This window comes from Haliotis cracherodii, unplaced genomic scaffold (genome assembly GCF_022045235.1).
Source record: "Haliotis cracherodii isolate W230 unplaced genomic scaffold, xgHalCrac1.p SCAF_3, whole genome shotgun sequence".
Taxonomy (NCBI): domain Eukaryota; kingdom Metazoa; phylum Mollusca; class Gastropoda; order Lepetellida; family Haliotidae; genus Haliotis; species Haliotis cracherodii.
This window is the reverse complement of record NW_027266286.1, coordinates 62,749,748-62,763,377: the sequence shown is the minus strand read 5'-3', so window position 1 is coordinate 62,763,377 and position 13,630 is coordinate 62,749,748. Positions and strand designations below refer to the sequence as shown.

The 13,630-nt window shown below is 37.6% G+C and overlaps 1 protein-coding gene across 6 annotated transcripts in view; it reads right to left on the bottom strand.

The window, feature by feature from the left end:
* LOC139473673 (suppressor of lurcher protein 1-like) overlaps positions 1–13,630 on the bottom strand; it is a 426,338-nt gene that overhangs the window by 84,474 nt on the left and 328,234 nt on the right. For 5 of the 6 annotated variants that reach the window (XM_071256369.1, XM_071256368.1, XM_071256370.1 and 2 more), the window contains 2 exons: positions 13,293–13,534; positions 10,052–10,102 (listed from right to left, as the gene is read on the bottom strand). In XM_071256369.1, coding sequence (XP_071112470.1) covers positions 10,052–10,102; positions 13,293–13,534 — 293 coding nt within the window. The remainder of the gene's footprint in view (positions 1–10,051; positions 10,103–13,292; positions 13,535–13,630) is intronic. The other variant, XM_071256371.1, reaches the window with a different exon arrangement.

Here is a 13,630-nt window from a genome sequence, read left to right as displayed (position 1 = left end):
ACTGAAAATAACACAAGACCGAGTTTGCTAGATTCCCGAATAAAGTGAGCGCAATTTCCATCCATTCCGATGAGGAAGATGCTGGAGAGCATGGCTATTTGCAGCTTCTTAAAGTAGACCCTCACATCATATCTTGTGGGTATAATTTGTGCCCATTTCTCTGGGCAGTAAATGGTGAAAGGAAAAAGTATTTTTCCCGGGAAAGTAATTATGGTGTGTCATTATATCTGTGGTAGAGGGAAAAAAGACCACCCTTGCCCTTAAAGGTTGGTAATGAATCTAATTCAAAAATCGACTTTGTCTCTGTAGGTACTAAGGGATAATGTTTGTCATTTGATGACTTGTGATGGCGGCTGTAATGACCAGTGATCGTGTTCGACACATCAAGCCATTTGGTATAGTTGTGTAGTATCTGATGACTTGTAATAATTTCTGACCTTTGTCCAACACATGTGTATCACACCTGTACTGACACGTATGTGGGAGCACTATGTACCATCGAGATCTAAGAGAACATACCAGATATGAGATTGCAAGACATTGTCAGCGTTTAGCTCAGACCTTTTTTCAGTTTACAGATTTTTGGGCCCAAAATCAATGTTGGTAGATCTAAATACTACAATTAAAAATATTACAATTTCAAATTGTCTTTTATTTCCTCATGCGGTTCATCATACAAGTTGTTAAGATACATTTTCCATAGTTTTAATAATAGTATTATAACTAATATATTTATATTGATAACAACAGTAAATGATTCTTTTGACACTTTACTTATTTCTGGTCGCTGAATAAAAAAACATTGCTATTCATTCTATTTTTTTCACATTTTCATTTTGGGGAGTCAACAGATTCATAAAACAATTTTTTAAAATTCCTGGCCTTCCATTTATAATACATTTAGAGATTAGCTGTTCAAAAAATGATCAAATGTGAAATAAATTGAACTAAAATTAACACAGTGTATTTTAAAAAAAATCACTTCGCTAAATATGTAAAATAACTGCACTAAAAAACAACTCCAAAGTAGATCTAGATGGATAGAATTCTCATCAAAGAAAGACACCAAACAAGGTGTTTCTTTCATTTTATTTTCTCCTTTTGTCTAAAATACATTTTATGCACATTTTCAACAACAGTTCCTTCGAATACAAACTATGAACACCAAGTCATAACAAAAGAAAGGCTTCTGTACTTTTATGTTATCCTGGAGGAAACATATTGCCATGCCCAAAGGTTGTATCCCATTGCCCAAAGCAGATCATGGCCATAAACTTTCATGCTTCCTCAGATAATTAGCGTCATTACAAGTACGGCTGGCTAGAAGAGCTAGACCCTGTCTTTCTTTATAACATAAGAGGCTCACACAGATTCAAACACAGGCATTCATAACAAGAACTTGTTATTTTCTTACAAACTTGCTATGGCATATTAGATTACAGGCTGAACGTGATGGTGTGTTGAAGGTCAACCTGTCAACCTGTTGTTAATATTGAAATGGTCATGATGGGACTGACATTGGTGTGTTGTCAAAATAACAGTTGAAACTGATACAATTCAAAGACTCTCATTAAGTCCCCAGCTAAAATCATGAGACTGACATTCCATAATCTAACATTTTAATTCCCTTATCTTACTCTAGGTCAGAATGTTGTGACCTTTTTCGTTATCTTTATAAAACACGGGAAATCAAATTTCTGAGGGGGACAATAAATCCCCTTATACCCCACCATGAAGAAAACAGCTGCACATTGATTTCTGAGCCGGGCAATAAATCTCTTGCACCCCTCTATGAAGCAAAAAGCTGCACATTGTTTACGGGTCAATAAAAGTCACGTGACCCAGAACAAGTTAACTTCAGCTCAATCGAACAGCATTGAATTTGTTTGAGTTCTTTGACAAAGGCAGATTTAAACGTGTCAGCAAGATAAACAGTTGCAGCAGTTTCACTCGTGCTGTATGTGGTTTTATGCATTCCCTCCAGCTTATGGTATGAAATCTAACGTGGGACACACAAAACCACATCATCTACCACGAGGGATACAGCTACATCTAAATTATTCTGCCAGCACGGAATCAGAAAAGGAACACAAAACATATCTACTTACAATTTTAACCAGTAAACTTTACTTAATTTTCTACAGTAATTCCCATCAAACAGGATATACTCAAATTACAGTCAATGCATAGACTTTATACTTACAAAAGGTCAAATGATTCATAGCCGTCCTATTGCATCGTCATAAAACAGGAAATAAGAGCATAAATGCAACAAAAATAAATTGCTTATAAAGTGTCATTAGATCTGTTGCTGATTCATTTAATTGAACTTTAACATACAAATGTCATAGGTCACCATTTTTTATCATATTCATGCACGATCTAAACAAAAAATACCCAAACCAATAAATCCTTAACAAATCCTTTTTGTAGTTCAAAGCTAAAGTCAAATGCGGACAAATAATGACATTTCCTTGGCTACTTATCAACACACAGAATTGCAAATATTCATTATCCTAAGATTAAGACTGTGAAAACAGCCCTAAACTATAATATCCACCTAAAATATTTGGAGGCTTGAAGATCCGTTTGACGAGGATAGTAAACCGTGATGAAACATGATGGCTTAGACCCATAAGCCCGGCATTTCTGGTGTGTAAAGGTATTTGTCATGTCCTAGGATCACCTGGTTTCATATTTCCATGTTTTCGTCGCCATTTTGGAAACAAGTCAAGAAAATTGCCATCTCTCAAAATGTCGCTCATGATCATTCAAAACCTGCTATCAGCCTAGCCGTTCACACAAACTGCCATTCCTGATCAAAAACAAGTAATTGATTTAAATTCTATTGAAAGGTGCGCGAGAAACGCTAAGACCTGTTTCCACCAACTGTCTTTTATCACAAGCCATTCCCGACTGCACCTGTATTTGATCCATCAGCAAATCTTCAGCTTCTTTTGCCACGAAAGGTTCATACGGTTGAGTCACGCCTTGCAGACGTTGCTCTGACATTTACAACCTTAAGCATAGGAAATTATATTGTGAGGCTTATTGTGCATGTGATAAAATTTCAGTCTCGTAGGCTCAGGTTTTCATGTTATCAAAGTATTTAATTTGATACTTAATCTGAATGTTTGTTGAGGTAAATAATTGTTTTAAACTTTTTACTTTTTTCTAGACAAGGCAAAAGATCACTGCAAGTTCTTTACTGATGAACCAACTATATTACCATAAGATCTTTCAACAACAATTATATAACTCCTTGTTCTAATTTCTAACCAGTTTGAGAAAATAACCTCACAAATAACACAAAGCTATTTGATGACTTTTCAACACCTCTGCCAAAACTCTTAAAGGAAAAGTTCATGCCAGACCTACATCACTTGTAAGTGTGTCACTTGTTCTTGTGCTTTTTTACATTAAAATTACTCAAATCCAACACAATCACTTGTTTTACAAATTTATAGTCGCATGGGTGGTCCAGTCATCTGAGGCACCGCAATGCGCAATCTCTTATTTATAACTGTAACATGATGTCTTTATTAAAACTAGTTCAAATGTTTAAAGGTTATATACATGACTGCAAATTTAAAAGTTCAATATCGTGATTAGCATGGCATTTCAGTATCATGTTTATTGAGCAACATTAGTATTGCGTTCAGCTCGCACATTGCAACATGTCATCATGATACCTATTCCTCCAGTAAAGGTTTTGGAAACTAAAGGTGACATTTGATGTTGAAATGCTATTTACCTAGAAGTGACTTCGGAAATGTCAAAAGTATAAAAAATAATTTCTTTTCTCTTTCATCGAAAGTTTGAAGTTTGAAACTTCTGAAAAGACTTAATCTGAAGATGGAAATTGTTTTTCGCAAGCACCTGGTATCATCACTATTTGATAGTGATTCATAACACATGCTTGTGATATAGTTGGAATCGTACAATAGACTTTTTGCAGAGATTTCTTATGATTATGGATAGCATTTTGGCAGTTTATTAAAAAAGTACAAAATATTGTTTTCCCAATATATCATTTACCAAAAAACTTTATAGTATGATGAATTAATAAAATTGATAAACAAGTCTCACAAGTCGTTCATTCCTTATAAGAGATATTAACTGTTTGTACAGACTTTATAAATTGTACAAGCTTCAAAAACATTTACCCTTATTTAAATAATGATGAATCCCAGAATACAATCCAACCTCAGTAATGTCAGACAAGTCCATTTTATGTATAGGGGGGTTAAGTGTGGTATTCTCACAATTTTCACGTCAATTATCTGCAACGTTTGGGAAAATCCCAATTCCGATTGTCATATCTCCCCCACTGTTCAGCCATTGCATTCATCTGTGCTGTACAGAAAAAGATGCCTTTGTTAAATCTAATTTGGGCACAAAACAATTTTTCTGTTACTTGTACAGTATCTTTCACAGAGTATCAGTTTTCCTATATTTCACGACATACCATAATCCTTATAACACGACCCGTGAAGATTCCAGGGTAGAATAGGTCTTCAGCAACCCATGCTTGCCGTAAAAGGTGACTATGCTTGTCGTAAAAGGCGACTAACGGGATCGGGTGGTCAGGCTTGCTGACTTGGTTGATACATGTCATCGATCCCAATTGCCTGGATCGATGCTCATGATAGCAATCACTGTATTGTCTGGTCCAGACTTGATTATTTACAGACCGCCGTCATATAGCTGGAATATTGCTGAGTGCGGCGTTAAACAACAAACAAACCAACCAACCATCCAACCTTATAACACATCAAGGTAGCCATTATAAATATCAAATGACATCAGCAAAGAACCATGATTAATCCTTAGAAAATCTCATATTAAGATAAAATGAAAATGTCAAACATTCAATTCATGACATTACATAGCCTTCTAAAGAACTTGCAACAATTTAGAGTTTTTCAAATGTCTGAGTCATTAAGGGACTCACAAATATATAACATGTTTGCTTATTTGTTGTTTAATGCCACAATATTCCAGCAATGTGACAGTGGTCTGTAAATAAGTGAGTCTGGACCAGACAATCTTGTGATTGACATCATGAGCATCAACCTACACTGTTGAGAGACGATGAAATGCATCAACTAAATCAGCAAGTCTGGCCATCCGATCACATCAGTCACCTCTTTTAACAAGCATCAGGTGCTGAAGATATGTTCTATCCCAGATCTTCAGGGGGTAATGACATATGTGACATTACATATGATATACCATGGAATGATATATATGACAGGTGTAGACTCATTAGTGTTCAACACTACCGATACATCATACTATTTATAACAGTCACCTTGTGAGCTTCGTAATGGAGTACTGATGCCCTGATAGTGGAACTTCTACATCATGATGTACTCACTGAACATGACCCGTGAAGATCCGGGGTAGAATAGATCTTCAGCAACCCATGCTTGCCGTAAAAGGCATCTATGCTTGCCGTAAAAGGGTACTATGCTTGTCGTAAGAGGCGATTAACAGGATCGGGTGGTCAGGCTCGCTGACTTGGTTGATGCATGTCATCAAGTCCCAAATGTGTGGACCGATGCTCATGACATCAATCACTGGATTGTCTGGTCCAGACTCGATTATTTACAGATTGCCGTCATACAGCTGGACTATTGCTGAGTGTGGCGTTAAACAACAAACAAACAAACTCACTGAAATTAATCACTCTTCTGAATCTATTATTCATCTTATATGAACACAAATACGTCTTTTTTTTTTTCAAAGCATAATTTACTTTCCAAATAAATCAGTAAAATATTCTATGAATACCAAAATGCACTTTAGGTTGTAGTTTTCAAATAAGAATATATGATACAAGAAAAAATGGTTTTGTACAATATAACAAGAATGTATGAATAGTAAATGAAAACAACTTTTACACTGGTCAATGATTTGGGTTAAAAGTAGAGAAAAGACTGGCTTTCTGGCTGGGAGAAAACACTTCAAAATTATTCACAGTTCCTGTCCATTGACTGCAGCTGAATAATGAAATTTCCAAGGAAAATCAAAATGACAAGGCTCTCACACAAAATGCTGAGAGACCAAGCTGTAATTCAAACAACCAAGCAGTTGAATTTGGCTCCGGCATTACCAAGGAGCTGTTGGGTTGGATACAATTCAGACAACCATGGCTGATGAAAATTCAACGACGAATTTTGTGAAGTTGCCATATTTAGGTTGAGTTGTTTAGCACCGAGCCGGAGGAAAACGAAACTCTCCAAAATCAATAAAACCCCATCTCATTTCTTCATTTGTAATTGCTCTGGCAGAATATGAATACTTCTCTCAATCTGATACGACATGCCTCCCTGAAGAAAGAATGACCAACTGCATCCATTGCTGCAGCTCATGATCAACTTGTCATACCACACTCAGCAGAACTGAAAGGGTGTGAAATAGACTTGCCTGCTTTTGAAATTAACAACAATGAAAGTTCAGATTCAAGAAAGAATCTCAGGTTTTCAAATACAGGGACCTACTTAAACACTGTAATGTATTCCAGGTTCAACACAACTGTGAAATGAACTTAGCATATATTTACTGATTGGCATGAAGAATGGATAACACAAAACATATGTGATAAACAAACAAGGAGGAAATGAAGCAAGTGTACAATCTTACTGTTAATTTACATTTTTTATGAACATCTGCTCCAGTTAATCTCCAGGTAGGGGGCACGGGTGGCCCAATTGTCTAAGGCTCAGTGATTTGATGTGCAGAGTTGCATCCCTTGGGCATGCCAGAAATGTATGATTGTTGGTTCGAATCCCGGTTTACCCTGATTATGTTTCTAGGTTTGTCAACACCATACGAGTGCTTGTCGTTTTTTACCGAAGTGATAAATGTCTAAGACCTGCATCACTTCGGGCTTTCCTCCCACATTAAGCTGACACACAGCGATATAACTGGAATACTGTTAAAAGCGGTGTTAAACCCAACTCACTCACTCACTCACTAATCTCCAGGTAAAGCCAGGCCCTTCCCCAGATTGCTCAGTCATTTTGCTGCTGCTGATTTGTTTACTATTTAATTTTCCTTTTATAACGTTCACCAATAAAACTAAAACACTATCAACACAATTACTAATCTGTAACACATTCCACAATTTGTAACAAGATGAACACGTGACAATCACTCCTTTCACATCTGTCGATGGTGACAACGTCATCAAATGACCTGTTAATTCTCCATAAACACATTAATGAAATATTTCTTTGAAGATAGATGTGATTGAGTGTAACTAACAAGACAATAAGCCTTTGACACATTGAACTCTATGCAGAGCAGGTTTCCGGCTTGTTAAGCCTTGTTAATTGAACCATGCTGACCAATGAGAGTACCATATCAGAGTAAATTTGTGTTGGAATGTGTTTGGGACCGGAAAATGACTTTGAGACAACCGTAACATCAGAGGTTAAATAATGATGAATAAATGATGGTTGTGTACTCCCCAGTGACTGGAGTAATAATGTACCTCTTTGAGCATGCATTAGGATGTGGATTTGGCGCATTATTGATATGCACAATACAATATCTAAAAAGATGAAAAATACTGAAATAAACAGACAAAGGCTCTGAAGCGGGTGAGTGGTTTGAGTTTAACAATGTCTTGAACAGTATTTTAGTTACACCACAGCATGTCAGTCTGATGTGGCAAAATGTCGGGAAGTGATGCAGGTCTCAGACATTGGCGAATCTCATGACAATGGGTATGGAACTGACAACCTAGATAATGCAAACGGGGATTCGCTCCCATGACCATAGCTTTCTGACATGCCAACGTGCCACAGATGACTAGGCCATCCTTGACACCACCAAGTATTACAGTGGTAAAAAGGGGAACATCATAAGACATCTAACTTAGGCATGGTACTATATTTCCCGTGTAGGTAGAGGTTAATTGTCAAACTGGGTGTCTGGCTGAAGTACATTGTGTCATCCACGAGTACATCAAGATGTACACTATTTAGACCTTTGATTGAACAATCTTGCCATGTGTCTGTCCAGACAAGACATGACATACATCCGTAACAGGATCAAATGTGTGTTTGTATGTATATAATATTCTCATGTATGTTCATGCTCATACAATACCTACCTTAATCATAGCTGGAATTTGATATTCAATCATAACTGTCATGATCCAGTATCTGCGTGTGTTCACAGTACCACTAGCATGATGTATGTGCCTCAGGGAGACAAGCCGGTATATTGATGTTACATGCAGATTTCACAGTTACACAATGAACAATACATAAAAAATATTAAAGGCATGACAGAAGAGAGAGAATAGTTTGTTTCTAGTTTCTTCACTGGTGTTTTACAATATGCAGGGGCTGTTTTTCTGTGGAATATTTGCACACTGAGGAAGGGTTACTCTCAAGGGTTGGTAACTCTCAAGGGTGGGTAACTCTCAAGGGTTGGTAACTGTCAAGGGCAGGTAACTCTCAAGGGCAGGTAACTCAGGGGTGGGTAACTCTCAGGGCAGATGACTCTCAAGGGCAGGTAATTACAACCCTTGAGCAGCATGCCATCATGCATTTATGATTAATTTGATTTTCTTTCTATTTCTGACTGAAATAGACACAATAGGCAGTGCACTGTAGCCAACCAGTTAGAACAGAAACAAACAATTCTCTTCTTTTCAGCTGAACAAAATCCTTAGAATTAGTATACATTAAAGAATATGTAGGTTCAGTCTTGCATATACAATATTACATGCAATGTACTAAATATCATTAACAAAATCATTCAATGTTCCCACAGCTAAAATGCAGTTATACAAATAATACCCTCTATCTGCCCACACAGTGAGATAGCAAGTGGGCTACTTTTTTCGAAAATGATTTCAAAATGTATTTCTTTGTCTCATCCATTTCTTCCACATTCCCCATCCAAATGTTTCTAAAGTGAGGAAAATTTGGCTACATACTACATGGGTAAATATATAGTTCTTAAGAACATCCCCAATGCAATATCCCCTGTTGTGATATTACATGTTAGACAACTCATTGTAGTTATGGCAACTTAATACCAAAGTGCAATACACTGAGATGTAATAGAATTCTCTTTGATCTGATAGAACAACAAATATTCTTTGACATCAAAAACCATCTCGCTGGAAAAGCAAATCAAGATATGTTAACTTCAAACTGTAAATCAAATTTGCATGAACACGAAACCTTTGTTGATTAAAAAGTTTCTGAACAGAATTGAGTCATGAAATAAAGTAATGGTCTGAAAGTATGTGGTGTAAGGTCCACTTCAATCCGATTCCAGATAGCAAGTTACAATCATGGCACTGACAACATGATACTCTATAGCCCAGCTTTGTCAACAAAACACATACTGATGGCTGCTGTATCACCAACAGGATCATGCAAAAAATACACACAAAAATAAGTCCTGAAGTCTGAAGAAAACATGGCTGTGTAAGTAAAGAGTGTTTTTTTTACACCAATAGGTGGGTTGGCCGGGAATAGGGATACACTGGAGCTCGAAGGCTCCAAAAAAAAGTCATATTCTTAACCATCTCTAAAATTTTCAAATTCGGAGCCTTATGCTTTCATGTTCTATTTCAAATGAAATTTACAGGTATCAAATCTCCATTTGAAACCTCTAAATATTAGAGCACTGGTAAGATAACCTACACTTATGTCACAGGTAGATTGTACAAACACTATCCTAGCAGAATGAAGAACTGTCTATAGCTTCACAGTCAAATCCAAGTTTCCATCTCTCAGTACAACACTCTCCTTGTATATACATATAGTCACAATGCATAGACAAATTCAAAGCAAGGTCTTATTCTTGAAGCAGTCTAAGCTTGGTTTCCTTCGTTCAAATTCATGTCACATATACAAAGGAGAATATTCCTTCAGGAGATTTTATATCAGGCATATTCAGAATGTGTATTCCTTATATTCTTAATACTTTAGAACTCACTGCTTCAAGAAGAGGATCCATCTCAAATCTAAATCAACTATGCAACAATAACCATGTACATCCAAAAATGGGTACTCACCGGGGTGGGTGGGCCGTGGCTGGTATGTTACCCCTACAGAAACAGATAAATCTACTGGAATAATTTTTTAAGAAAACTCAGTGGATTTCAAAGTCACAAAAGCACAATCAAAGTATTGCATAAAATCAAAGCCACTGTTGACTGGCCGAATTTGAAGAAAGTGATGATTGGGGCTCTCTATATTTTATGAGAGCTTCTTTTGCCTATTCTACACCAGATCTTCACGGGTCTGGCTGCAGTGTGATTACAGTGTACTGATATATAATTATATGGCATGAGATACAACATGACTTATATGATAAGCTAAACAACATAGAGTGTATGATAAGCAAACATATGGGTACACTATAATGAGGTAGTCATGGGCATTATGATGAACACATTATGACATATATATAGTAACATACTATAGGGAGGTACACAAGAAGGTAAGGTAAGGAGGAACACAGGAAGGCGCTTTTAGGAGGAACACAGTAAGGTACTATAAGGAGGAACACAGGAAGGTACTATAAGGAGTAACACAGGAAGGCGCTTTTATGAGGAACACAGTAAGGTACTATAAGGAAGAACACAGGTACTATAAGGACAAACACAGTTAGGTACTATAAAGAGGGACACAGTTAGGTACTATAAGGAAGAACACAGGTACTACAAGGAAGAACACAGTTAGGCAATACAAGGAGGAACACAGGTACTATAAGAAGGAACACATGAAGGCACTATAAGGAGGAACACAGTTAGGTACTACAAGGAAGAACACAGGTACTATAAGGAGAAACACAGGAAGGTACTGTAAGGAAGAACACAGGAAGGTACTGTAAGGAGGAACACAGCTAGGTACTATCAGGAAGAACACAGTTAGGTAGTATAAGGAAGAACACAGTTAGGTACTATAAGGAAGAACACAGGTTCTATAAGGAGGAACACAGTTAGGTACTATAAGGAGGAACACAGTTAGGTACTATAAGCAGAAACACAGGAAGGTACTATAAGGACGAACACAGTTAGGTACTATAAGGAGGAACACAGGTACTATAAGGAGGAACACAGGTACTATAAGGAGGAACACAGTTAGGTACAGTAAGGAAGAACACAGTTAGGTACTATAATGAAGAACACAGGTACTATAAGGAGGAACACAGTTACTATAAGGAGGAACACAGTTAGGTTCTCTAAGAAGGAACACAGTTAGGTACTATAAGGAGGAACACAGTTATACACTATAAGGAGGAACACAGGTACTATAAGAAGGTACGGAGGTACTATAAGAAGGAACACAGTTATACACTATAAGGAGGAACACAGTTAGGTACTATAAGGAAGAACACAGTTAGGTACTATAAGAAGGAACACAGTTAGGTACTAATAGGATGAGTGAGTGAGTATGGTTTAACATCGCTTTTAGCAATATTCCAGCAATATCACTGCGGGGGACACCAGAAATGGGCTTCACACATTGTACCCATGTCGGGAATCGAACCCGGGTCTTTGGCGTGATGAGTGAGCGCTTTAACCACTAGGCTACCCGACCGCCCCACTAATAGGAAGAACACAGTTAGATACTAGTAGGAGGAACACAGTTAGGTACTATAAGGAAGAACACAGTTAGTTACAATAAGGAAGAACACAGTTAGTTACAATAAGGAAGAACACAGTTAGGTACTATAATGAGGAACACAGTTAGGTACTATAAGGAGGAACACAATTAGGTACTGTAAGGAGGAACACAGTTAGGTACTATAAGAAAGAACACAGGAAGGTACTATAAGAAAGAACACAGGAAGGTACTGTAAGGAAGAACACAGTTAGGTACTATAAGGAAGAACACAGTTAGGTACTATAAGAAAGAACACAGGAAGGTACTATAAGGAAGAACACAGTTAGGTAATATAAGGAAGAACACAGTTAGGTACTATAAGGAAGAACACAGTTAGGTACTATAAGAAAGAACACAGGAAGGTACTGTAAGGAAGAACACAGTTAGGTACTATAAGGAAGAACACAGTTAGGTACTATAAGAAAGAACACAGGAAGGTACTATAAGGAAGAACACAGTTAGGTAATATAAGGAAGAACACAGTTAGGTACTGTAAGGAGGAACACAGTTAGGTACTGTAAGGAAGAAGACAGTTAGGTACTATAAGAAGGAACACAGTTAGGTACTACAAGGAGGAACACAGTTTGATACTAATAGGAGGAACGCAGTTAGGTACTAATAGGAGGAACGCAGTAAGGTACTAATAGGAGGAACACAGTTAGGTACTAAAAGGAGGAACCCAGTTAGGTACTATAGGAAAGAACACAGGAAGGTACTGTAAGGAAGAACACAGGAAGGTACTATAAGGAAGAACACAGTTAGGTACTATTAGGAGGAACCCAGTTAGGTACTATAGGAAAGAACACAGGAAGGTACTGTAAGGAAGAACACAGGAAGGTACTGTAAGGAAGAACACAGTTAGGTACTATTAGGAGGAACATAGGAAGATCCTATAAAGAGGAACACAGGTACTTATTGGAAGAACACAGTTAGGTACTCTAAGAAGTAACACAGTTAGGTACTATTAGGAGGAACATAGGAAGATACTATAAGAAGGAACACAGGTACTTATTGGAAGAACACAGTTAGGTACTATTAGGAGGAACACAGGTACTATAACGAAGAACACAGTTAGGTACTCTAAGAAGTAACACAGGTACTATTAGGAGGAACATAGGAAGATCCTATAAGGAGGAACACAGGAAGGTCCTATAGGAAGGAACACAGTTAGGTACTATTAGGAGGAAAATAGGTAGATCCTATGAGGAGGAACACGAAGGTCGTATATGGAGGAACACAGGAAGGTCCTATACGGAGGAACACAGGAAGGTCCTATGAGGAGGAACACAGGAAGGTCCTATGAGGAGGAACCAAGGAAGGTACTATTCAGAGGAACACAGGAAGGTCCTATGAGGAGGAACACAGGAAGGTCCTATGAGGAGGAACACAGGAAGGTACTATTCAGAGGAACACAGGAAGGTCCTATGAGGAGGAACACAGGAAGGTCCTATAAGAAGGAACACAGGAAGGTCCTATGAGGAGGAACACAGGAAGGTCCTATGAGGAGGAACACAGGAAGGTACTATAAGGAGGTACATAGAGGGCTACTACAATGAGTTACACAGAGGGGTACTTTCATGGAGTACACAAGGTGTGTGTGTACTAGTATATTATAGTAGCTGAGCTATAGTAATGAGCTCCTACCGTTAATAGGCTCTGCTTTGGGTTGAGTTGTCACAGATCTGTGGATGGAGGATCCAACGAAGGTGTAGCTGGCAGCAAAGCCTTGAGCTTCATTTTTGTCATCAGAATAAAATTCAATGAATAAATTACGGCCAGTTGAAGTAAGTTCCACTTGATTCTGGATGTCACAGTAGTGACCGATAACATCTGCACTTCTGTCTCGGCCATTGTAAACAACAATAGCATCATGACTGTAACGACAACTGCAAAATAAAGGCAACACTTTAGTCACCAACTTACAAAATAAACAACACGCTACTTCGAATTCATTCTTATGGGGCCTGACACTTACTCATGTG